This window comes from Oncorhynchus mykiss, chromosome 19, assembly GCF_057628025.1.
Source record: "Oncorhynchus mykiss isolate SJ-2025 chromosome 19, ASM5762802v1, whole genome shotgun sequence".
In the NCBI taxonomy this organism is placed as follows: Eukaryota; Metazoa; Chordata; class Actinopteri; order Salmoniformes; family Salmonidae; genus Oncorhynchus; species Oncorhynchus mykiss.
Window position 1 is genome coordinate 35,360,134 of NC_143040.1, and position 27,102 is coordinate 35,387,235.

The window sequence follows — 27,102 nt, forward strand, 5'->3', positions numbered from 1 at the left end:
TAAGCACAGGAACAAACGCATCATCAGGAGGGGGGGGGTGGGGAAGACAACGACACACCAGAAACACGAGGGAAGAAATGAGGCAAACAGTAACTGAGAATACAGTTAATACTGAGACAGACACCTCTAGTTGTCTCTGCAGGGAGTTGATGTCCAGTCTGCTTGTGTCTCGTCTCTGGTTGGTCAGCTCCAGCTCGCTCCGCTGCATCGTCCTCCTGCGCTGAGCATCATTCAGCCGCTCAGAGATCTGCCTGTGTTTGTTACCCTACGAGAGAGATGTGGTCAGATACCATTGGGATTCTGGTAGATTAGGAACTATGACACCAATGGAGAAACAGAGTGATTTGAGTATGCCAATGAAGCTCATTTGAATTTAAGTGAGTGAAAATGGGAGAGAGAGTGAAAGAGAGTGAGTGTAGCCGTGCGTGTGCGCACGTTGTAGCCTAGGGCTGTGGAGGTCATGAAATTATCAGGTGTCGATTGTCAAGGAAATAACTGCCGGTCTCACGGTAATTGACCGTTAATTAACAAAACACATTTAGCATCTCCTGGCTTCCACACATAGAATACAAGCCACTGATGCAGACCTTTGGAACATCTCCATGTAATATAGCCTACACCATCAGAATAAATGCATGATTTTATTTTAGACAGGACTAAAGAAACATGATATGAAGAAAATGTCATCTATTTCAGAAGAACAGAATAGCATACTCTGAGATGTCCTTATGTTAGGTCCTGATCCGGCTATGCCATATGGGCTGCACTAGTTCATTTAGCAGACAAGATTAGCCTACAATTCCGTGGTATTATTTTATATTATTTCATAGTATGAAGAATACAATTGAAAGGATGGTTTCTCCAAATGATTTCTGAGGGAGTGCGCACATGGGGCTTTTCTGTGTTGAGCAGTTAACAAAAGACACAGGTCCTCTTATATGCTTAATTAAGAGTCATTTATGCAACTTTAGTTACAAAAGTTGGGCGATATGTTTAGATTTTTTTATAAATTCTAAGGCTGCATAATGGGACTCTAATGATGATTTGAAAAAATGTGCATGAAAAGCATGAGCTCTGCTTTGCTTCTTACACAAGCTTCATCAGTCTCTCATTCACAATTTCACAAGCACTTGATAATGCCTTGAATTTCCAGGCGGCATCCCCCTAGTATGGCCGTAATGCACCCTTAAAAAAATCCATGCCTTTTGAGGCCAATATTGGGCTGAATATAATAATGAAATTCTTCGGATTACAGGCTGCGTGTTCTGAAGCACCTCTCACTCACATGGCTCTCTCAGATATCTAAATACTTATTGGCCAATGCCGGTCACGTGATCCGGGTTCTTCTCACAGGCATCCATCTCAGCTCCAAAGTAGGCTACAAGTGAAGACCGACACGTCGGGGACGCAGTTATGCACGTCCTTCTTACTGAATTCCGAGGTACATATTGAAGATGCTAGAAGAACTATCCACATTTACTTTTCATCAGCCAACAAGATGAGTAGCCCTAACAAACAGCAAAAGCACTAGCCTATGTCAATCTACTATCCCCTATAGTACAAAAGTCGACCTATTCTATTGATCAAACTTGTCCTTCTGTGCGAGAAATAAATATTCCAAACATAGTCTGGGACAGTTGTGGGATGCGATAGATCCCAAATTAATACAACTACTCACCCCGAAAAAACCTTTCGAAAGCAATGAGCCTGACGCAACAGATCAGAACGTTTAGCTTAAAATGTTACTAAACTACTAGGCTGTTTCGTCACATTATAAGCGCAGCCATGCGCACACGGCAGTAGGCTAAAAGCACGAATGTTCCAAAACGCAATCAATTAGCGGGAAAACACCATTCTCAAAAGTGACCGCAAATGCGATTTCGCATGAAATGCTTTATAATAAAGGTGTATTTTTATGGTGAAAGTGATCTTTCCTAAACTTGAAACTCACGTGCAGCCTACGAGCCAGTTAGGCTCTACACCGGTTGTAAAGCAGATTAATGTGCTTCATTTCAAGAAGTTATTTGGCCACTTTAGTTGTGATACAAACCTTATCGAAACATATAGGCCTATGGGCTAAGCTACAAGAGGTGTGAGGCTATGACTTGAAAGAGTTGCACAAAAAAAGGCATGCTCTGTTTCTTGCATTACTGCACACAAGCTGGGCATCATTCACAAGTGATAGGTTAATATTGTCACCCATCAGACTGTTCTTGATTTAATCTTGTCTTCAGATATTTGAAATAATATAAACGTGTGAAATTAGTTTCGATTTAGAATGGACCATTATCTGTCTCGGAACAGGGGGGAAAAATACATGTCATCTAACCATTTAAATAGTGAATGGAGGACACTTTTCCTGTGGTTCATTTTATTACAAGCCAAGTAGGTTATACTTCTGTTGAAAATATAAGCAATGTGCTTAATATTAGGAGAGTTGAGAAATAAATACAGTAGGCCTAGCCTATAGAATTCTGATGGCATCCTCTTTTTAAGAGGCCATCAAAACTCTGTTTTCTCACGCAAATGCATAACCTAATGAAATGTTGAGTAACATGAGAACATAGGCTCTCATGTTTGATTGGATGTTCAGTTTCATTTGCATTGACGTCAGCGTTATTAGAGGGACAATAGGTTGCTGAGTACCAGGCAGTTACCACGTTTGGTAAGTTACTAATGACCATCAGCAGCATCAGAGCTTGGAGAAGCCTAGTTACCGTGACTGCGGTCATGACTCGTGACTGCCGGTGTGGCAGTAATACGGTCACCTTAACAGCCCTAGTGTAGCCTCACCACAGCCTCCAGCTCCATCTCCAGGTTCCTCTTCCTAGTTTTTAGTCTGCCGATGTCCTCCTGCTCCTGACTCTTCTGGCTCAGCAGCTCTCCTCTCCTCCTCCTCTCCCACTCCTCTTTCCTCTGGCGCTCCAACTCACGCTGCGCCGCCTGGGGAACACACACGCAGTCAAACACACACACGTGGACACACACACATACAGAGCCCTGGCCCATTATAGAACATGCCTCTTCACCTCTTTTCTCTCAATCTCCTTCAGCCTCTCCTCCTCTTTCTGTATCTCCAGTTCCCTCTGTCGCTCAAGCCTCCTCTCCTCCTCCTTCCTTCTCCTCTCCTCCTGCTCTCTGGCCTCCCGCTCTCTCCTCTCTCGCTCCTCTCTCTCCTTTTGCTGGCGTCTCTCCTCCTCTCTCCTCTGTGTGTCCTGCAGAGCCTGTCGTCTTTTCTCCAGCTCCGCGTTCCCTCGCTCCAGGTTGGCCTTGAATTTATCCTCAAACGATACTGAAGGAGGGAGGGATGGGTGGGGAGAGAGTGGATAGGGAGACGAGTGTCATAAGTCAATAGTCATTAGATGTGTACAGATGCATAATGTATGTGTTGTAGTCATACAGGAGAAGAGTGAGTGGGCGTGTGTGTGTGTGTGTACATACAGTTGCTTTTGGGTTTCTGTGGTGGCTCAGCCTCCAGTTCTTCAGTGATGCCAGCATAGAGAGATAAACTGGTCCCATTCACAGCACCCCTTCCAGAAAGAGAGAGGGGAAGAGTTAGGTAGGGGTTTGTTTGTGTGTGTGTGTATCTCTGTGATGGTGGTATTAGTTCTATGGGTAGTGTGAGAGGTAAGGGTTAGGTAGGGGTGTGTGTGTGTGTGTGTGTATGTGTGTGTTTACCTCTGTGATGGTGGTATTAGTTCTATGGGTAGTGTGAGAGGTAAGGGTTGGGCGGTCTTGGCCATGTCCACTAGATGCATGGCCAGAATAAACTCCTCTCCTCTTAGCTTCCCATCCTTATCCACATCGGCCAGGGTCCTGACAGAGAGAGAGATACGAGAGATTAGCGCACGCACACACATTATTAGGTTCCTCCTTTGAAGCACGTTACTGCAAAGGTCAAACGTTCTTATACAGGTACAACTGTAAGTTGATGATGGAGGTGTACTCACCAGATGGTGGCCAGCTGTGTCTGAGTGAGCAGAGTGGTTGCCATGGCATTCCTCACCTGCTGACCTGAAAAAACAAACACACACACACAGAATAAAGCAATCTCAGTCGATTACGTCAAGTATTATAACTTGCAGCCTTTGTGGACAACCTCCAAATTATAAGAATGATTTAAAAGGATTCAGAAACAGTTGCCAAATGATCCTACACTGGTTTCCGACAGTGAGTCTTAAGATACAATGGCAGTTTCCCCAGAACAGGTCTGTCAAGAGGTAGCTGAGAGGAAAGGAGAAGGTGTAGAACAATCACACACACACACACACACACACACACACGAACAGCCAGTAGAGCAGCAGTCTTCCACAACAAGGCAACAAGGGCATAAGTTAGGAATGTTAAAGGCAAAGTCGTCAACCCAGTGGACACAAATTCCGACAACCACACCCCGCATTCCACAAATGCTTCGGTTCAAGTATGACACACACAGGTATGCCAGGCTTTCCACCCATCACGAGGTGCATCTTAATCGACTCGCGTGTCTTCCCTTCCTAACTACCACGTGAACATTACCCCCATCTCTCATATAGCTGCATTATCCACAGTACATGCATTTTGAAAACTGACAAGGATAACACAGTAAAGTCAATTACTTAATTCCATTGAGGTTCCTTAGGTAAACTACATTACCCATAGCCACCCTCCTGTCGGACGGCTGCCTATCTGTTTGCCTATATTTCCCAGCAGCACCCACCTGTGAGGTATCCCGTCATGTGTTTGTCGAGGCTGTTGAACTGCTGTCTGTATTTCAGGCGCGAGGCCTGAGGCACGGCCCAGTCAGAGGGCACCGTCTTAGGAGAACTACCTGCCAGGGAGGTGGTGGATGAAGAGTTGGAGCTGGTGTGGAGAGAGAGAGACGCAGTTGGATAGAGAGAGTGAGAAAGATGGATGGCGAGAGAGAGCATATTATAGAGTTAGCCCATGTAGAAACAGTCCATTGGCATCTAAATTGGTAGAGATGTAGGTCAGATCCTATAAAGTGTGTGTGTTACCTGCTTGAGCCTAGGTCCAGCAGTGACGTAGCTTTGTTCATCCCAGGAGAGAAACCCAGAGGAGAGGAGGTGTAGGACACAGAGAGAGGCAGGCCTTGACACACACACGCATTATAAAAGTCCTTAGCAATTTCAATTGAGATTTACCATTTGGTTACATTGCAAATACACCATGATATCCACTCAGTTATTGAGAATGGTGACACAGCAGTTTCTACTCTCTATTCACTTCCATACAGATTGAGAGAGAGAGGGTGGAGGTTGAAGGAAAGAGAGAGAAAGATAGAGAAAGAGAGAGCCTGTCCTCCTCTTACCTGTCCCCATGTGTCCTGGTGGAAGTTGCTGTAGGATACCCATAGTGCCATTGGGGAGAGCAGGGCTGCCCAGGGACGGCAGCAGGGGCATTGTTGACGTGGCAACCAGAGGGACCATGCCTGTTGCCATTGGGACCATAGGAGTAAGGCCAGTCACAGGGGTCATGGGTGAGAGGTTAGGGATCATGGTTGAGAGGTTAGGGGTCATGGTTGAGAGGTTAGGGGTCATGGTTGCGAAGTTGGATGTCATGGGGATGGGGGTGAGCATGGCGATGGCTCCAGGCATCATCGACAGGTTTGGCATGGAGCCCATTCCTGGAGAGACAGAGGAAACACACATTATTAGAACGATAAGATAAAACATCGAAATAAAAATAGAATAGAAGTGTTAACATACCATAGCGTGAGGACATGGCGCCTGTTGAGGAAGGGGCGGGCACTGGCGGCTGCTTCATGATGATTGGTAGAGATGAGGGCAGGGGTGTGCCCTGAAGTTTGAGCTTAATGAGCTTCATAGCGATGGAGAACTCCAACCTGTCCATCTTCCCATCCTTATTCATGTCAGCCAGGGCCCTGGGGGTAGAGAGAGGGTCATAACTTCCTTGGGACAATCAAGTGTGGGTGACTGGAGAGCAGCTGCCTACAAGATTTCTCCCAGCACAGAGAAGGAAGCTCACCATATCTCTGCCAGCACTGAGGAGGGAAGACCCGACTGCAGGAAGAACTTCCTGGCCTGCTCCCCTGGAGTGCAAACAAGAGAAAGAGTGAGAGAGCGAGTGAGCGACATTACAGTAGGGAGAGATTAAAATATTGGTGTGCATGCAAGCATCGTCTTGGTACCTGAGACAAAGCCTGTCGCGGGAGAGAGGGTGTCAAACTGTTTATCATGTTTGTCCCTCTCCTCTGGAGAGATAGCCCACACATTGCGGCCGCCTGGAAAAAGAGAGGAGAGATAAATAATTTTCAGATACCAATCTCAGCCCTCTGTGGGAAAAGGCCTACGAATCTATAGGTACAAGGCAAACAGAGGTGTATGGTAGCAACACACACACAAAGGTTGAGCAACAACTCCCAACACAGGAAACAGCTGAGGTTTCACAAGACAACCTCAAGCTAAAAGACACGCAATCAACACACACCAGGCAAAGCCTCTTAATATGACCAAAGAGCGACTGTATCAATAGACAGAACAAGGATGGAATTTAGACATTCAATTGTCCCCCACGATGAAATCAGGGAGGGGACTGTGGATCTGTCTCCGTCCGTTAGGCACACGCGATATATCTGACAGCTCTTGCCCAATTTTGGACGAAACTTGGGTGAATGATGTGTCTTGCAATAGAGATCCTTCATTTACAAAATTACACTTATTGGCCCAAGGGGGGCGCTGCATCATTCGTGGGGTACTATATTTACTGTTGCCTTTTTTAAATTCATGGTTTGTGAAACCCAGCAGTCATACAAGACAGAACCACTCAGTCCCCTTTAGCTTTCGCTTGTTTCTTCTTTTAAAAAGATGGAGGACAAACATTGTTACAGTCCCCCACAATGAAAACAGAGGGGGACTATGAATCGGTCTCCTTCCGTTCTGTTCGTACGTTACATCTTAAACACTACAAGCCTGAGTTTGATGAAAGTTGGGTGAGGGCTGAGTCTTGCCATAGAGATGCGGCATTTGTAAAATACACACTGATAGGCATAAGGGGGAGCCGTAGTAATCAACAGAAATTCCAAACATTAAAACAAGCACATCTCGTTTCCCGTTTGAGTTATCACTTCTTTATTGTCCACATCAATACTACTAACATCACTTCTAGTGTCTGTGTTTAAAACCACTGATTATACGGTAATAAATAAATAAAGATAAACCAGTTCACTCTTATCTCGGTCTACATTGGCAGGCTCTGGGACTGTCCCTGACACAATCAATTCCAGCCCTGCACCATTTAACACAGTAGGCTCACTGTAATTGGGCCATGGTCTTACAGTACAGTTCAGGCCAATTTTGTTTCAGTCTATTGATTTTGACCAAGTAGGTAGAATATGTTTGTGCAGCGTTTCCCCTATATGCATTTAGCAGCGGCGCACTGCTGCTGCCATATCGTGGCTGCCACCTCAAAATGTAAATGTATAACTCTGCCATCGCTGCTGGAAACAAAATGTGAAGGGAAACACTGCTGTGATGCGACTGACTTAAAACTAGATCCGTCATCTCAGTGCCGTTTTTCCCTGTTTCAATCAGAGCACAGAACAGAACAAAATGTGAATAAAATGTTCAGTTGAAATGAATTTAAGTTACACTGAACAGGATTGAACAGGGCATCGAGTCAGACAGGATCTATGAACAGGGGCTTAGACAGGTTACATTTTTATTTTATTTAACTAGACAAGTCAGTTAAGAACAAATTCTTATTTACAATGACGGCCTACACCAGCCAAACCCGGACGACGCTGGGCCAATTATGCACCGGTTGTGATACAGCCTGGATTCGGGTATCTGTAGTGATGCCTCTAGCACTGAGATGCAGTGTCTTAGACCGCTGCGCCACTCGGGCGTAGTGTTTGATAGGATCTATGAACAGGGGTGTAGAGTTAGATACAACACTGCTACAGCATCAGGTACAGCAGATATAGGAGCTGGACAGAGACAGACAAGAGTCGTGCTGCAGTGAGCGATACACTTCACACTGCTGCTGCACCGGAGGACAAGAAAAGAGGCTCAGCAGAAAAAGACAGGAAAAAAACCCAGCTAAATGTGCCCTTGAGAGAGCAGGAGAACGTCACAGCACACACACACACACACAGAGTAATAAAGACGTGGTCTTACCATTCATGGCTGCAGGTGGCAGAGGGGGCGGGGGGGGGGGGGGGGGGGGTCTCCCGATCTTCTACTCAGCCGGCTAGCTCGCAGTCATCTGCAAAACACACACATTAGTGTCTGCACACACACAAAACAAGCGAAACTTCCGCTCATTAATAATGGAGGGAGGGCAGAGCGCTGCTCACACCAACTCAGAGAGAGAGAGAGAGAGAGAGTGTAGCAGCTGCCCCGTTTCTCATTGGTCAGCAGGTTTCAACAGGGTTTCTCCTGTTCCTCAGTCAGGGAGTCAAACACAGAGACACCAGGGCCACGTCCCAACTCTACTGCAACACATAGACACCAGGGCCACGTCCCAACTCTGCTACATAGCTTCCTCTCGTTGTTCCCTAAACTTCCATCAATTCCCTTTTTATCCTGCTTGCAAGTGGACACACACATCCCACCAAGGCTACATCACAAGCATGACACCCGTAAAAGAGAAAAACTGCAGCCAACACATAAATACAACATAAACAACAAAATAGCCATAATAGTGATTACACTGGTCAGAAGGAGATCATGGTAGACTGTATACATACTGATCAACCATGATGTGTGTGTTCCATTTCTATTTCTTAGAAGAAACCCTTATTGTCCCCCTGAATGAAAACACCCGTCACTTGCATGCATGTCTGCCTGTCTGTCTGTCCCCACAGGTAAAGGGCAGGTAGAGAGGTGTATGAAGGAAGGTGTGTACAAACAACACAAGCACCTTCACAACCCGCTGACAGTGGTCAATACTGCAACACCGAGGAGAGCTCACAAGGAAAAGTAGCAGAAAAGTATGGAGAAAGGGAAGGGCATGTCAATGAGGCCATACAAGGAAAAGGGAGAATTCCAATGACTATACCCTTCCTGTTCCTTTCCAGTCACACACGGATAGCAGCATTTCCTGTCCAGCCAGTCAGCTGACAGGAAGTCCCTGGCAGCTCTGAGGTTCTTCCTGTGGCAGCCCTCTGTGGCGGTTACATGACTCAGCCATAAAACAGTCAAATAAAAAAATGTACTCTACAGAAGCCCTTCAGGATGCTGGCGGTCCAGGCCTTAGAGTTGACCTGTCCAGTCCCCATATCAACCCTTAGCCCCTAACCCTAGAACCTTCTACAGTGCCTTCAGAAAGTATTCACACCCACTGACTTCTTACAAAAATATTTGTGTTACAGCCTGAATTTAAAATGGATTAAATTGAGATTGCCACTGGCCTACATACAATATCTCATAATGTCAAAGTGGAATTATGTTTTTGGAAAGGTTAAAGTTATTTTTAAATTGGAAGCTAAAATGTCTTGAGTCAATAAGTACTCAACCTCTTTGTTATGTCAAGCCTAAATAAGTTCAGGAATAAAAAATATTAAAGTTGCATGGACTGCATGGCAATAGTGTTTAACACGATTTTTGAATGACTTCCTCATCTCTGTATCCCACACATACAATTATCTGTAAGGTCCCTCTGTCAAGCATTGAATTTCAAACACAGATGTGAAGGGGTTGGATGGGTATACTGGTGGCACACAAGTGTGGTATTAGTGTAGGGCAAAGAGACAGAGGGAGGGATGGAGGAAGACGATAGGAGGGAGGGGGGGGGTAGTACAGGAGAATGTGGCCAAGCAAGATGGCCTCACAATGGGGAGCGTGCTAACCATCTGCTCCATCTATTCCCTTCTTCCTGTGGGTATTTATCCCTCTTCTGTCCCCCTAGTCCCTCCTCATATCACTTTCCCTCTGAACCCATGTGTCCCTCTCCTTCGCCCTCCCAAATAACTTAGGATTTAAGGTGGAAGCGGTTAGGGGTTGTTTCTGCCTATGTCTGTATCAGTGAGAGAGGTGTCCGTGCACAGAAATACAGGATGCAAATTGGTTTCAGTGAACAAACACCCAGGGATCCCTGTGGAGCCTGCTGACACATACAGCAGTCTGCTCTGTCTGTACAAACACACACAAGCCCCCTGCCTTGCTGTTATTTGCATGTGTTTTGCATCGTGTGGTAAAATCAGGAGTGGGTCAAGCTGAAAAAAGGTGAACACTGAGCAGCACAACAGTAGAGACTGGAGTCTCGACAGATCAGACAGCACCATGTTAAAAATAAAGAAAGCATCAGATCAGATGATTCTACACTGACTACATCCTCGTTGAGAATGAAAGATAAAATACAGGTACAGTGTGTGAACAGTGTGGGAACTCTGGGCCAGTAGAGATGGCATCATCACCACACGAGTTAACCCTGTCATTATTCTCCCCTCTCTGTCAGAAACAAGTGTTTATTTTTTTACCTGACACCCAATCAGGGCTGAGATCCAGAGAGTTAACAGGAAGGAGAGAGAGTAGGAACAATGCAGAGTCACTGCATATACCTATCACTGGTCGATTTCCCATCTGAGCATTAAGAGTCTCTCCCTGAAACAGAGCTCACACAGACAGAAACCTCCACTAGGGATGGGCATTTGACTGATGAGTACACACATTATTTTATTTTGAGTAGTCTAGAAAATAAATAAATAACTGAACAAGGCCCACGCTGGAAAATAATTTCAGCATTTATCAACATTGAGTGTACAATACATTAACACCTTCCTAATATTGAGTTGCAACCCTCTCCCCCCTCTCTTCCCCTTGATCTACACTGATTGAAGCGGATTTAACAAGTGACACCAATAAGGGATGATTTAATAACTTTTTTCAAGGTGACAAACCAAAATCAGTCTTTCGATATACAGACATTTTATTTAGTTTATTCTGCCTGTCCTTGGACACGACATGTTTGGTGAGTACGTATATATGCTTTTCTGATGAAAATATCACACAAATGTTTTTGTTTATTTTCAGTGTGGAACCCGTCTATATTTAGAGGGGGGTAATAGCCTAGGCCAGTGGTTCCCAAATTTTTTATAGTTCCGTAGTACCCCTTCAAATATTCAACCTCCAGCTGCGTACCCCCAAATGTTGTTTTTCGTCATCATTGTAAGCCTGCCACACACACACTATACGATGCAGTTATTCTTATGTTTAATAAATGTGAGTAGTCCAGCTCTTATAGGACCGGAGCCCAAATAATGTAATAATCAATAACTTTGCTCTTTATTTAACCATCTTACATATAAAACATTAATTGTTCATCAAAAAATGGGAATAACTCACATAGGTTAATGAGAAGGGTGTGCTTGAAAGGATGCACATAACTCTGCAATGTTGGTTTGTATTGGAGAGTCTCAGTCTTAAATCATTTTCCACACACAGTTTGTGCCTGTATTTAGTTTTCATGCTAGTGAGGGCCGAGAATCCACTCTCACGTTGGTACGTGGTTGCAAAGGGCATCAGTGTCTTAACAGCGCGATATGCCAATGCAGGATACACTGAGCGCAGCCAAATCCAGAAATCTGGCAGTGGCTTCTGATTAAATTCAATTTCATAGAACCGCTTGTTACAATTTCGATGAGGCTCTCTTGTTCAGATATCGGTAAGTGGACTGGAGGCAGGGCATGAAAGGGATAACGAATCCAATTGTTTGTGACATCTGTTTCGGGAAAGTAATTGCGCACCAAACTCACTCAGGTGCTTCGCTATATCACATTTGACATTGTCCGTAAGCTTGAGTTTATTTGCACACAAAAAATAAATCATACAACGATGGAAAGACCTGTGTTGTTGTCCTTGATAATGCAGAGAGAGAAGAGCTCCAACTTCTTAATCATAGCCTCAATTTTGTCCCCCACATTGAATATAGTTGCGGAGAGTCCCTGTGATCCTAGATTCAGATCATTCAGGTGAGAAAAAACATCACCCAGATAGGCCAGTCGTGTGAGAAACTCATCATGCAAGTGAAACAAGTGAAAATTATGGTCAGTAAAGAAAACTTTAACTTTGTCTCTCAATTTTAAAAAAATGTGTCAATACTTTGCCCCTTGATAACCAGCACACTTCTTTCTGTATGTTGTAAAAGCGTTACATGGTCGCTGCCCATATCATTGCATAGTGCAGAAAACACACGAGAGTTCAGGGGTCTTGCTTTAACAATGTTAACCATTTTCACTGTAGTGTCCAAAACATCTTTCAAGCTGTCAGGCACTCCCTTCGCAACAAGAGCCTCTGTGGATGCTGCAGTATACCCAAGTGGAATCGCGATACCACTCCACTATGTCTCCGTCATGGCTTTTGCGCCATCAGTACAGATAACAACACATCTTGCCCACCAAAGTCCATTTGATGTCACAAAGCTGTCCAGTACTTAAAAAATATCCTTTCCTGTTGTCCTGGTTTCCAGCAGAGGATGTCTTCCTTAATTGACCCCCCATAAACGTCACTTACATATACCAGGAGCTGTGCCAGGCCCTCCACGTCTGACTCATCCAGCTGTAACACATAGAATTCACTGGCTTGTATATGAAGCAGTAATTGTTTCAAAACATCTCCTGCCATTATTTTTCAAACTGGCATGTTTTGTTTCTAAATGTCTGCGCAAAGTTGTGAGAGAGTACTTTTCCACATATAACAGGAAGGCACTACTCCCACTATAAGATAACTCCAAATCAATGTAGTTCTCATCATATTTGCGCCTCTTCGATGGTCCAACGTTCCTGTCTGTTGTTCGGTGCTTTCCCAGGTAAGGGGGCAGTAGCTCTTCGGCTGCATCAGATTCACAACTGTCAGTGTCCATGCTAGCTGGGCTATCAACAAATGTAGAGTTACTGATGCTAGCATTGGATGTGCTCGTGGAAACAGAACAACTTGTCGTCGGCAGGTGTAGTACTTCTTGTAGGAGCAGTACTACCAGTAGAGCTGGTATGTGTTTATGGACGCAGGGTTTAATTTTTTTTAAGCTATTTTCGAGCAAATGAAATGAGCAGCAGCTACGTTTGGCCACATACGGACCGTTAGTGGAATTGCTGTGAGAGAATAACAGTTAATGTGATTGGATGTTAATTATTTGACTAGGCTACTAGGCTGTATTTGACATTGTGTTGTTATTTCGCTGAACACTAGATGGTTTGATTTTAGCAGTGAAATGAGGCTACTCAGGCAAGAAAAAAAAAGAAAAAAAAAACTCACCCAAATGTATTGCCCCACTGGAAAATATAAATGGACTGCTTGAAAATCTGTATTATTTGGCATACACCCCTGGGTGGGAATACCTGGCTTAGGCTAACCAACTTTAGATGGCACTAGCAGCTCAAAGTAGCTTAAGTGAAAAATAGACAGGACGAAAATATTCTAAAATGGCTGCTCGTTTTTTTGGAACATATATTTTCCTACTTCAATCAAACAGTCCATTTTGAATTTGTGATAAAACTGTCATCATTTGGCAAGGAATGTAGCTTGTGTATCCCATCAGTTATATACATTTTTAGGCATTTACTTCTGTAGGCCTAACGGGAGGATGTGTGCGCACTCGTGTGTGGAGGGAACGGTCAAAATGCAATTGAGTGAATGAGACACAGAAAGGAAAGGGAATTTAGGGAGAAGAGTGTGATTCTTGGCTTGGTTTGTTTTTTTGTTGTGCCCGGGAAATGCACTTGTACAAATGGAACACTAGAGTCAAAGCAAAATAACATTGTCTTCAAGACAAAATTTAACTTGCTCGTTCCGGCAGCCACAAAGCACATTCCACCAACAAGAAAACGAGCTTTGGCATCAGTTCGAGTACTCATGCCCATCCCCAACAGACACACACACAAGCTATCCTGTCACAGCTCAGGAATTCAGACTGACAGTTCTGAGAGGGAGATGGAGAGAAAGGATGCAGGCTGAGAGAAGGAAAGAACAGAGTTGATGTAAGGTAAATATAGAGAGACAGGTCTAGCAGTGACGTGGCCTAAAGCTGATCTCACCATGGTGATATAATGAGTTTAAATGACAAAAGGGGCTTTGGAAAGAATCACTGCAACATGGCCTGTACTTGAAATTAATGGTTCACCACTTCAACCACTGCGCTCTTTCACCTAACAGACACCATGGTGATGGAAGTTAATTATATCACTAGCTCTAATGAACACAGATGGACAAATCCACTTTCAACTCTCCAAGCCCTGCAGTGTCCATATTGCGACATCTCCGACTGGCTTAGATTAATGTTTACTTTTTTCTTTCGAAGCACGTCTCGCCCTAGCTCTACCTACATTGCTTCATCCTGGAGCCTTTGGGTGGGTTCCATCAACATGCTCCAATTCTACACAGGCCAGCTCAGATTCTCGTTATAGCGTGAAACATGTTGAACACCTCTCCAGACATTATAAAGATTTCATTATCTGTGTGGATCCACATAGAATTGATCTAATTGGACCCGCGCCCCCGCCTCCCCAGCGAGCCACAGAGAGAGGATGGAGATCAAGTCCTCTGCTCAGAGAGAGAAGATCTAGAAAAGATTAGCTCAATTGAACTCTTCTAAACTGAATTGACTGTCTGGATTAAGGCTAATCAGGATTAGCGGATGTGGAACTACTAACAAAAAAATATTCCTGATCACAGCTGGAAATCTGATTGCTAGTAGGGACAGGCCTGAGTTATAGAGTACTCGAAAGGACATCAAAGCTCGATCTGTAACAAGAGACACCATTTTTCTTTTAAATACTATAAAACTATTTGGTGGAATGTGCATTGTTGCTGCATGAACGGGAAAGTTACATTTTTGGCAGAACAGTTGTTTCTGTGAACTGCTGTGCTGTGTGTTAAATGGCAGATGGATTTGTTTGCTATATCTGTACACAAAGGTAGGTTAGAGGCCATGACACCGAGGGCCACTTCCATCACCAATGATGACCGAAACAGTGCTTTTCACCAGGAAACCAACCAATACACCACCAATGTGTAGGCTAGCCCATTTCCTTAACCAAAGTAGAACTCTGGTCTAGCTGTATAACATTCACCCACCTTGTGAGTTATTTGCTGGCCCGTGACTGTTTGGCGACACTTTTCCCGCGACAAAAGGTAAATACGTAATCGGTAGGCGGTTCTGACTGAAAACTTGTTGTTTGCGTCGCCAAGCAGTGTCCAAGAAATAATGATATTCAGTTGTTAGAGGCTCCATGCGGTGTCTCGCTTAGCGTGCACACCTGTCAGGGTTTCACTCCGGTTTGTCTAGCTTATCAGCCTTGCAATCCTGGTATCATGCTGCCGCACAGGAAGTAGAACGAAGCGCGTGCGCGCAACATTGACATCCATGTTTGGTTTGGATTTGGAGGAGGGTGGTAGCATCTAACAAGTGGATTTAATTGTTTCCTGGATGTAAAAAACACATTCCTTCTACGAACTACGGATATACTCAGGCTTGGGAAAAGCATTACCAAACAGGCACAAGTACAGCAAATATCTTGCACGCCTCTCCAATGGTATACCCTAAGACAGAATGTTACTGTTAAAATAACAGTACTTTCTGTTATTAACTGTATACATGATGGCGAGCACTGTGGGGTTATGTGTAGGCATAGTACCCATCAGGTTTGATGCATGCCATGGCAGCCATTTTGTGCCGGAGCACACATCCCACATCAATTGTGACAGTGGAGAGAGAGATGACAATAGGGCGACCACCACTGTCCCCCGGGCCCGGGATGCAATCGGCACTTTACACAAGGATCCTTGGACCACAGCCAACCAGCCCGTGCCCTGACACAGCTCTGTTTATCCCTGTCCCTCACTAGTTCTGTTGTTGATCCCTGTTCGATGGCCCTAAAGCTATGGAAAGTAGTTTGGCTGCAGTCTGTTTGAGTGTTAAATAATCAACCTTCATCATCTGTATCCTGACATCAGGTGAGTCCGGACCATTCAGCACTACCCAAATGAATACAGGCAGGACAGTACAGGCTAACAATTCTAATACCACGTCCACTATTAATGAAAGCTTTAACAGGAGCCCGCCTCGGGCATGGGATTTTAGGTAAGTGTAGAATCACAACACCAAGCTTTGCTGCCAGAAAACAAAAATGATTCCGTTTGGAATGACCTGGTATAATAATGATTGACGTGGAGTCCCTGAGTTCAAGTGGAGGATAGTTTAATTCATGAATAGGAGTAGCAATAGAATCTGACCCACTTCGCAGAGTGCTACATTGTACATTAAGTACTATTGCAATCTCATTTACTTGTCTAAAGCAAGAGAGACACGTTTGTAACCTGTTCAACAAGTTCTGTTTGAGAAATCTGAGGGAGCAAGCGTAGCTAGTAGCTACGTTAACTAACATTACTTTAGGTTAGGTCGTTTTCCTTCTACTAACTTCAAACAAGTTCGTGTGACGGTACACTTCTAATGGTTGATATACGTTACATATTTCAGTGTATCAAAATCGCTAAGCGTAATAACGTGGTTAGTTAAGTAGTTAACTACATTCAATCAATATTGTATTGTACGCCTAGCAGTAGCTCAATGTTCAAGCAATAACATGGACTCGCTAGGAAAGCAGATTGGCAGTTTCGGGTGACTAACGCGTTACGTCGCTTACCTCTCACAATCATCCGGCAAAAAACAACAACTACTTTCTCCACTTTTCTGTCTGCAATGAAAGTCTCCCTGGCGTTATGCAGTCGTCGCGTATTGGCAAAATGAGGTAATTCCGAGAAGAATGTCTAGTTTAGTCAACTGGACCTGTTGCTGACAGCTGGGTCACACGAACAACATGGCTGACAGGCGGGTGTGGGTGGACGGTGCGCGAGAACGGCTCTGTTTGACCTGGACTGGGAGGTGGAGAGACAGCGTCGGGGGCGCGCGCATGGATTTGCCCTAAACGCTGATCTAAGGTCAGTTTCAGCGGTCAGCTATTGTGCGGTTAAGACTGGTACTGCGAGAGGGTAAACTGATCCAGAATGTTTATGCCTACGGGCATACCGACCTCCCAAGCCAGCCACACACACACACACACACAAGGCTCACTCCTCGAAGTTGCTGTTATTTGATCCATTTTGAATTTCAGTGCATGGGTAACAGAGGATCAGAGCCCCATATGTGGACAGAACATTTCCAATGACGGATTTAGAGCACCACAGTGGAGCTGTCACAATACCCGTCAAACCTAGCGGTCAAACAGGGAAATGGTTCCAATCCTTTTCCCATCATTCATTTTTCCCATAAGGGATTTTAGAAACACTTAAAATAAGGGCTGTGTTTCGTGTAGGCTTACCCTGGCGTGACGTTTTGATAACCATGTAAATTTCTCTTGGACAAGGTGACTTTTATCAATATATTCGCCTGTATTTACCCCCCAGAAATTAAATGCTAATTAAATGCTAATGTGGCTATCATAAAGAACTGCACATGCCATGATGATCTGAAAGATACTGCTGAATCGAGGCAAAGGTAAGAATCGCTGGATTAACTATCTAATGTTACTCCTATTCGAAAATGCTAATAAGCATCAACGTAGACATTGCAAAACTGCAAATCCCTGTAAGCTCCTCCATGTCATCTCTAACTGACACCTTTGCTAACAGGTAGTGTCAATTTAAAACTTCCCCATGATAGTTCACAGAATTGTACATTTAAAGAAATGTAGCCAATTTATTAATTACTACATTTAGCTAACATTAGATAGTTAATCCAGAGGTTCTTACCTTTGCTTCGATTCAGCAGTCTCTTTCAGATCATCATGGCATGTGCAGTTCTTTAATCTAATTAGAATTTCATTTCTGGGGGGTAAATACAGGGGAATATATTGATAAAAGTCACCTTGACCAAGCGAGATTTACACAGTTATCAAAATGCCAGGGTAAGCCTACACGAAACACAGCCCTTATGTTAAGTGTTTCTAAAATCCCCTATGGGAAAAATGAATGGTGGGAAAACTATTGGAACCATTTCCCTGTTGGATCACTAGACATATGGGTATTATGACTCATACTGTGGTACTCTATTCCTCTTGTCAGATCAGCTAAAAAGAAGGAATAGGAAACAATTTTAAGAAAACATATTTAATATCAGTGTTTTTCCAGACTCCCATTGTGTTTTTTCATTAAGCTATCATGTCAAATATTGGTAAAATTGGGATTGTGAATGCACCCCAAGCACGACCGAGTCCTCGACACTGACAAACTACAAGACCCGGAATGCATTGCGAGAGGATTGCGATATATGTACATCCGAAATGTATTTACGACTTACCGTATTGTGATTTATTTACATGGCAATACAGAAAATATGTTCAACAAAAAAACCACGAAGACATTTTAGGCAAAAGAAAGGAGAATCGAGCGATGAAGCTGAACAGAAGAACGGAGAGGGTGATGACGTAGGGTAAAACACAAGTTACCGCTGATAGCATAAAGCCCTTCAAGTCGTCGCAGAACAAGTCGGACTCGAGTGGTGCTGAAGACGTAGTGGAAGATCACAGAATTGATCGATCGCGGTTACTAGATCGCCTCACAGCAAAGAGAACAAGGATGGACGAAATCAAATTAACGTGCTCAGCTTCTCTGACGACAAAGGTAGGCTTTTACTTTTTATTTTTATGTAAGCACCATAGACTGTCACACAAAGACTAAAAAGGATAAGTACAGGCAGGCCCAAGACATTTCTAATGTCACTAACTTAAGAAGCCCACTGTACTGTTATGTGGCTTCCCTCATTGTGCCTTACTTTGTATTTATCTGAAAACACAGGACAGATCGCAGCAATATGTAAAACATCTTCCAGGATTTTGCTTTCACCTGCCCAGTTCCATAGTGCAGGTAGAAGAAAGGACATTAACAAGGAGTGGTGAATCAAATGCATTTCCTTGCCTCCTCAAAACACATTGGAAGAGAAGATAAGAGGGACCTCAGAACTAATCCAAAAATTAATTTTGAGAAGACTAGGGAGGATATGAGGAATCAAGAATACATTTTGAGATTAACTCCTCTCCTTAGCTACATAGTGCACCCGGAAAGTATTCAGACCATTTGACTTTTTCCACGTTTTGTTACGTTACAGCCTTATTCTAAAATTGATTAAATTGTCCCTCCCCTCTCAATCTACACACAATACACCATAAAGACAAAGCAAAAAAAGGTTTAAACATTTTTGCAAGTCATTTTTATGTATTTTTAAATATCACAGTTACATACATATTCAGACCCTTTACTCAGTACTTTGTTGAAGCACCTTTGGCAGCAATTACAGCCCTGAGTCTTATTGAGTATGACGCTACACGCTCAGTACACCTGTATTTGGGTAGTTTCTCCCATTGTTTTCTGCAAATTTCCTCAAACTTCATCAGGTTGGATGGGAAGCGTCGATGCACAGCTATTTTCAAATCTCTCCAGAGATGTTGGATCAGGTTCACTCACGGGCCTCTCTGTACTTTGCTCTGTTCATCTTTCCCTTGAACCTGACTAGTCTCCCAGTCCCTGCCGCTGAAAAACAGCCCCACAGTATGATGCTGCCACCACCATGCTTCACCGTAGGGATGGTGCCACGTTTCCTCCAGATGTGATGCTTGGCATTCAGGCCAAAGAGTTCAATCTTGGTTTCAAGCGGGCTGTCATGTGCATTTTACTGAGAAGTGGTTTCTGTCTGGAAACTCTACCATAAAGGCCTGATTGTTGGAATGCTGCAGAGATGGTTGTTCTTCAATCTCCACAGAGGAACTCTGGAGCTCTGTCAGTTCCCATCGGGTTCTTGGTCACCTACCTGACCAAGGCCCTTCTCCCCTGATTGCTCAGTTTGGCTGGGCGGCCAGCTCTAGAAAGGGCCTTGGTGGTTCCAAACTTCTTCCATTTAAGAATGGCCACTGTGTTCTTGGGAACCTTATATGCTGCAGAAATGTTTTGGTACCCTTCCCCAGATCTGTGTCTTGACACAATCCTGTCTTGGAGGTCTATGGACAATTCCTTTGACCTCATGGGTTGGTTTTTGATGTGACACGCACTGTCCACTGTGGGACCTTATATAGACCAGTGTGTACCTTTTTTTTAAAAATAATTTCCAATCAATTGAATTTATCACAGGTGGACTCCAAGTTGTAGAAACATCTCAAGGATGATCAATGGAAACAGGATGCACCTGAGCTCAATTTCGAGTGGTCATAGCAAAGAGTCTAAATTCTTACGTAAATACGGTTTTTCAGTTTTTTTTATCTTTTATAAATGTGCAAAAAATGTTAAACCTGTTTTCGCTTTGTCATTATGGGGTATTGTGTGTAGATTGGTGAGGGGAAACAATTATTTAATCCATTTTAGAATAAGGCTGTAACGTAACAACATTTGTGAAATTGTAAGGGGTCTGAATACTTTCCAAATGCACTGTACATAGCCAGGAAGGTCTTACATGTGTCAAGATTGGAAAACAAACCCACATTGTATCTCTATATGCGGATGCTATTTTGCTATTGATTTCTAATCCAGAAACCTCTATTCCCATTCTTACTGACTTAATTAAGAGATTTGGCTATTTCTCTGGCCACATAGTACATTTGAATCAATCAGAAGCTATGCCTCTACGGAGCTTGAGTGACAACAACAATTTGAATGACTTCCTGTTCAATTGGACAAAACATGATTTTGTTTATCCTGGGTTAAACATTTCAAATAAACTTCACAACCTGTCTCACGGCAACTTTGCACCTGTACTTCGGGCAGTTAAGGAAGACCTAGGTAGGTAGAGGGACATGCCATTGTAATGGTTGGGTAGAATGAATTTGATTTTAAATGAACATTTTCCCCAGAATGTATCCATCCCAGGCGGTCCCATTTATATATAACAAAAAATACTTTTAATTAACTCAATAAATACCTTTTCAGTCTTTATATGGTACAGAAAATTGACCAAGGTTGACAATTAGTAAACTGAAGCTACCATATAATTTAGGAGGCCTGGCACTACCTAATTTGCTATTTTATAACTTTGCATGTCATGCTTGCATAATTGCAGAATGGCTCAGAGATTAACATTGCTCTAATTGGGTCAGTAATGACCCCTGCTTCACATCTCCATACTCATTATTCAGTGTTATAACTGGTGAAGAAAAATGTCCCCGGGAGGGGGGCTGCCGTCTTATCGGCTCTTAACCAACCATGCTATTTTGTTTGCTTTTTCGCGTTGTTTGTAACTTGTTTTGTACATAATGTTGCTGCTACTGTCTCTTCTGAATGAAAATAGCTTCTGGATATCAGAACTGGGATTACTCACCTCAAATTGGACGAAGAGTTTTTCATCAATGAGTCGGACGGGAGACCAGGCCCAAATCCCCATGATTTGCTAGAAAAGGAAGCAGAAGTTTTGCGGAAAGAGATCAGGGTGCCTTGTGAGGATCAGGCGACGAGTGGCTAATCTGCCCTTGCCTTCCATCCTGCTAGCTAATGTTCAATCACTGGAAAATAAATGGGACCAACTGAAAGCACGTATATCCTACAAACAGGACATTAATAACTGTAATATCTTATGTTTCACCGAGTCGTGGCTGAACGACGACATTAAGAACATAAACTGGCACGCAATGCAATGCAAAAAGTCTAGTTAGCCATTTGATTACCTGTTCAGGAGTCTTATGGCTTGGGGGTAAAAACTGTTGGGAAGCCTTTTTGTCCTAGACTTGGCACTCCGGTACCGCTTGCCATGCAATTGCCGTACCAGGCAGTGATGCAACCAGTCACAGGATGCTCTTGATGTTGCAGCTGTAGAACCTTTTGAGGATCTCAGGGCCCATGCCAAATCTTTAGTTTCCTGAGGGGGAATAGGCTTTGTTGTGCCCTCTTCACCACTGTCTTGGTGTGTTTGGACCATTCTAGTTTGTGGTTGATGTGGACACCAATGAACTTGAAGCTCTCAACCTGCTCCCTACAGCCCCGTCAATGAGAATGGGGGCGTGCTTGGTCCTACTTTTCCTGTAGTCCACAATCTGAAGAAATCTAGTCTTGGTTACGTTGAGGGAGAGGTTGTTGTCCTGGCACCACACGGCCAGGTCTCTGACCACCTCCCTATAGGCTGTCTCGTTGTTGTCGCTGATCAGGCCTACCACTGTTGTGTCATCTGCAAAAAAAAATTATTTATCCGTTATTTTACCAAATGAGAACACATTCTCATTTGCAGCAACGACCTGGGGAATGGTTACAGAGGAGAGGGATGAATGATCCAATTGTAAACTGGGGATTATTAGGTGACCGTGATGGTTTGAGGGCCAGATTGGGAATTTAGCCAGGACACCGGGGGTTAAAACCCCTACTCTTACGATAAGTGCTGTAGGCTCTTTAATGACCCCAGAGAGTCAGGACACCTGTTTAACGTCCCATCCGAAAGACGGGACCCTACACAGGGCAGTGTCCCCAATCACTGCCCTGGGGCATTGGGATATTTTTTTAGACCAGAGGTAAGAGTGCCTCCTACTGGCCCTCCAACACCACTTCCAGCAGCATCTGGTCTTCCATCCAGGAACTGACCAGGACCAACCCTGCTTAGCTTCAGAAGCAAGCCAGCAGTGGTATGCAGGGTGGCATGCTGCTGTCAAATGATGGTGTTGGCGTCATGCCTGGCCATGCAGTCATGGATGAACAGGGAGTACAGGAGGGGACTGAGCACACACCCCTGGGGAGCTCCAGTGTTGAGGATCAGTGTGGCAGCTGTGTTGCTACCTACCCTCACCCCCTGGGGGTGGCCCGTCAGGAAGTGCAGGATCCAGTTGCAGAGGGATGTGTTTAGTCCCAGGATCCTGAGCTTAGTGATTAGCTTTGAGGGTACTATGGTGTTGAACGCTGAGCTGTAGTCAATGAATAGCATTCTCACATAAGTGTTCCTTTTGTCCAGGTGGGAAATGGCAGTGTGGAGTGCAATAGAGATTGTATCATCTGTGGATCTGTTTGGGCAGTATGCAAATTGGAGTGGGTCTAGGGTATCTGGGATAATGGTGTTGATGTGAGCCATTACCAATCTTTCATAGCTCTTCATGGCTACGGACGTGAGTGCTACAGGTCTGTATTCATTTAGGCAGGTTTCCTTTGTGTTCTTGGGCACAGGGACTATGGTGGTCTCCTTGAAACATGTTGGTATTACAGACTCAATCAGGGACATTTTGAAAATGTCAGTGAAGACACTTGCCAGTTGGTCAGCACGTCTGGAGCACACGTCCTGGTAATCTGTCTGGCCCCGCAGCCTTGTGTATGTTGACCTGTTTAACGGTCTTACTCACGTCGGCTACGGAGAACGTGATCACACAGTCGTCCGGAACAGCTGATGCTCTCGTGCATGCCTCAGTGTTGCTTGCCTCGACGCGAGCATAGAAGTGATTTAGCTCGTCTGGTAGGCTCGTGTCAATGGGCAGCTCGCGGCTGTGCTTCCCTTTGTAGTCTGTAAATGTTTGCAAGCCCTGCCACATAAGACGAGCGTCGGAGCCGGTGTAGTATGATTCAATCTTAGCCCTGTATTGACGCTTTGTCTGTTTGTTTGATCGTCAGAGGGCATAGCAGGATTTATTGTAATCTCAGGTCCAGGTCCACCCCTGGTCAACACAGATAAGCAGTGTTCTGAATTATATGCCTTGTTGTTGTGTGTAGTGGTGATCCCGGACGCGAGGAGGATCCAGGCAGCCAGGAAGCAGCGTCAGAAGGCCAGAGCCCAGAAGGACTACATCTCCCTGGGCAGAGACTGGGAGAGCCCCCCCCGGACCCCAGACCACTAGGACCTGGAGGAACACAGTGATGAAGAAGATGATGATGATAAGCCAGATGACCATGAACGAAGGATCAAGTTTGCCCCACGGTCCAAAACCATCAGGGAGAGGATAGCAGAGAAGATGGGTAACAGAGGAGGATTGAACAGGAGGAGAGAATGCTCTATTGATTTGTTGTCTTGGATGACCGTTTAAGCTTTTTAAAAATGTTGCACTAAACATTAGGCTAATGCATGGATAATAAACAGACAATCTATAATCAAACCCCAGGATGTTATATGCGTCGGTTATAGAAAGTGGCGTGAGAGTTGTAGCTGAACTAATACTGAGAATATCAAACATTAGGAATAGAGGTCGACCGATTAATCGGAATGGCCGATTAATTAGGGGCGATTTCAACTTTTCATAACAATCGGAAATCGGTATTTTTGTCCGTCGCTTTTTTTTTAATACCTTTTATTTAACTAGGCAAGTCAATTAAGAACACATTCTTATTTTCAATGACGGCCTAGGAACGGTGGGTTAACTGCCTTGTTCAGGGGCAGAACGACAGATTTTCACATTGTCAGCTCGGGGGATCCAATCTTGCAACCTTACAGTTAACTAGTCCAACGCAATAATGACCTGCCTCTCTCTCGTTGCACTCCACAAGGAGACTGCCTGTTACGCAAATGCCAAGGTAAGTTGCTAGCTAGCATTAAACGTATCTTATAAAAAACAATCAATCATAATCACTAGTTAACTACACATGGTTGATGATATTACTAGATATTATCTAGCGTGTACTGCGTTGCATATAATCTGACTGAGCATACAAGTATCTGAGCGGTGGTAGGCAGAAGCAGGCGCGTAAACATTCATTCAAACAGCACTTTCGTGCGTTTTGCCAGCAGCTCTTCGTTGTGCGTTGTGCATTGCTCTGTTTATGACTTCAAGCCTATCAACTCCCAAGATGAGGCTGGTGTAACCTCTAATTAGGAACACCTTCCTAATATTCATCAGGGCATGGACTCTAAAAGATGTCAAGCATTCCACTGGGATGCTGGCCCATGTTGACTCCAATGCTTCCCACAGTTGTGTCAAGTTGGCTGGATGTCCTTTGGGTGGTGGACCATTCTTGATTCACACTGGAAACTGTTGAGTGTGAAAGACCCAGCAGCATTGCAGTTCTTGATGCAAACCGGTGTGGCTGGCACCTACTACCCCAAACCCCGTTCAAAGGCAGTTAAATATTCTTTCTTGCCCATTCACCCTCTGAATGGCACACATACACAATCCACGTCTCAATTGTGTCAAACCTTAAAATCCTTCTTTAACCCGTCTCCTCCCCTTCATCTGCACTGATTTTGAAGTGGGTTTAACAAATGGAATCCATAAGGGATCCTAGCTTTCACCTGGTCAGTCTGTCATGGAAAGAGCAGGTGTTCATAATGTTTTGTATACTCCGTGTTTATCACACCTCCTTTGACTGGGTGCTGAAACCAGTTGTCGTTATGCACTTTGTTTTTTAGTCCTTGTTGTGGTGGTACAGGAGGAAGTGAATGTCTTTCTCTCTGTAATTCTGTATATGGCTCTGTCGCTCACTCCGTGCTTGTTAATACTGGAGGGAGTGATGGTGATGACAGTGGCTCTGAAGACCAGGAGGGAGAGGAGAATAACCTGTGGGAGGAGCAACAGATTGGGAAGCGAGTCAAGCGACACCCTGGGGAAACGGGTAAGATATTCACCCCTCTACTTTCTAAGTCGCACAGAAAACACACTTACTTTCTCACTCCGTCACTTCACCGTCTGTCCTTCGGTCCGTCCGTGAGGAAATCTTCATTCCGCACGACCCTAAGAAGTGAGTGACTCCACCAGTTATCTCAACACTTAGAGGATCTGTGATTTATTTAAGTAGTTACTGGAATTCATGTGTCATACCAAGCTTGTCATGCCGTAGCTTACAGTACTTTACCATGACGCCCTGGTGTTCTGGCAGGTTTTTAGATGACAAATCTTCTCCACAGTGGCGGTTCAGAGACCAGCCGTTCTGGACAGCCGCGAAGGTACGTAAAACAACACTCAGTTTAAAGGTCTTGTTCCACGATGCGTTTTCTAAGAGAGGGTTTATAGTGCACTGTGGTGACTGACCATGTGGCTAGTTAGCCCGTAACAACATCTACCAGTAAAGCCCAGTCAAGAGATGGAGGGCTTTCGTCACAGCTCCTTGCGTGTTGCCTTGTGCAGCTAATTCCCCTGCCTTTACTGCGTGGTCTCTCTTGCCATTTCTGTGACATCCGATGCTTTAGTGGTGTTTCCATCTTGCGTGTCAGCTCTTAGGTAACGTGGGCCGGTGGGGTGCTACCTGAACACGCTCTAAAGGAGCTTGATGTTGGACAAACTCCTGAACTGCTACCTGAATGATGACGCTACTCAACGAGACCCCATCTCAGGACTCTGTCCATAAATGCAAAAAGGTGTGTAGGTGAATTGCGTGTCTAATGTTGATGTGTTGTCTACGGAGGGTTCAAGGTGTTTCCTAGGGGAGTAATTGCTCTGCCGTCTTCGAGACGGCTCAAGTTTAGTGGTGTCATTTTCAGTTTTTTCTCAAATTGAACTGAGAATGTATTGCTCTCTCTCGTCTCTCTCCATCTCTTTCGCTGAGCAGGTCGCGGCGTGGTTTAAAGACGTGAGCTCCTGTCCCTCTCAGCTGAAGTCCTTCAGTGACCATCTCCTCCAGACAGCCCATTCAGTATACAAACAACAGCCTGACCACCCCAACACACGGTAACATTGCCTACCTACCTCAAATATATACTTTTATGATATAGGCAGAATCATGTGATATGGTCAGGGTAGTGTTTTGATAATGTATGTAAGGTGGTTTCTATTTCCTGTAGGCCCGTGGTGAGCGACGTGCTAACTTTTCTGGGAAGCATCAAGGCCTGGGACAAGGTATTGACGATATCAGACAAAAACCATTACAAAGACCTGGTGTCCTAGTGTGTCCTACTGTGTCAACCATACTTCATGTAATATTTGTTGTAATTTTGTACATTACACAACTGTATTTGTACTTATTTTTATATGTATATAAATAAATGTAGATGTTTGGTCCAGTTCCCCTCCAAACTGTTTTTGTTTCTGTCTTACCTCTTTCAGAAAAGGTCTGTGCTTGTAACTTCATCCCCAGTGCTGAGTATGCATCCATCCTTCAAAAAATGTTGTTGAATAAGTCTTAGTGTGTACATGAGGAGAAAACAACTTATTTTACAGTATGTAGTGGTAGTGGAGTTCTTTTATTGATGTGTGCACATTGTACGGGTGGCCGGCAGATGGCGCTATTTTTCCTTTTAGGTCATTTGTCTGCGTCCAACTGGAATCTATGCAGCTGG

General features: G+C 44.3%; 1 protein-coding gene and 1 non-coding gene across 7 annotated transcripts in view; one reads left to right on the forward strand and one right to left on the reverse strand.

The window, feature by feature from the left end:
* The window catches only part of LOC110497555 (intersectin-2), a 35,887-nt gene extending 18,821 nt beyond the window's left edge, over positions 1-17,066 (reverse strand). For 3 of the 4 annotated variants that reach the window (XM_036954509.2, XM_021573714.3, XM_090210829.1), the window contains exons 1-14: positions 16,601-17,066; positions 8,139-8,226; positions 6,152-6,244; positions 5,989-6,052; positions 5,709-5,884; positions 5,312-5,626; positions 4,998-5,091; positions 4,700-4,842; positions 3,951-4,014; positions 3,679-3,816; positions 3,442-3,530; positions 3,030-3,292; positions 2,794-2,943; positions 125-265 (exon numbers count right to left, since the gene is read on the reverse strand). In XM_036954509.2, coding sequence (XP_036810404.2) covers positions 125-265; positions 2,794-2,943; positions 3,030-3,292; positions 3,442-3,530; positions 3,679-3,816; positions 3,951-4,014; positions 4,700-4,842; positions 4,998-5,091; positions 5,312-5,626; positions 5,709-5,884; positions 5,989-6,052; positions 6,152-6,244; positions 8,139-8,145 — 1,737 coding nt within the window. In that variant the 5' untranslated portion in view covers positions 8,146-8,226; positions 16,601-17,066. The remainder of the gene's footprint in view (positions 1-124; positions 266-2,793; positions 2,944-3,029; positions 3,293-3,441; positions 3,531-3,678; positions 3,817-3,950; positions 4,015-4,699; positions 4,843-4,997; positions 5,092-5,311; positions 5,627-5,708; positions 5,885-5,988; positions 6,053-6,151; positions 6,245-8,138; positions 8,227-16,600) is intronic. The other variant, XM_090210828.1, reaches the window with a different exon arrangement.
* Positions 17,067-18,206: 1,140 nt separating this feature from the next.
* Positions 18,207-26,839, forward strand: LOC110497557 (uncharacterized). 3 transcript variants are annotated; one of them, XR_005037687.2, is made up of 7 exons: positions 18,207-18,575; positions 23,613-23,855; positions 25,335-25,442; positions 25,707-25,773; positions 26,041-26,184; positions 26,376-26,494; positions 26,608-26,839. It is a non-coding gene; the product is annotated as an uncharacterized LOC110497557 (transcript). The 3 variants fall into 3 exon arrangements; XR_005037691.2 differs by having other exon boundaries at positions 18,251-18,575; positions 25,735-25,773; XR_016488905.1 differs by lacking the exons at positions 23,613-23,855; positions 25,335-25,442; positions 25,707-25,773 and having other exon boundaries at positions 18,246-18,575.
* The last annotated feature ends 263 nt before the right edge of the window (positions 26,840-27,102 follow it).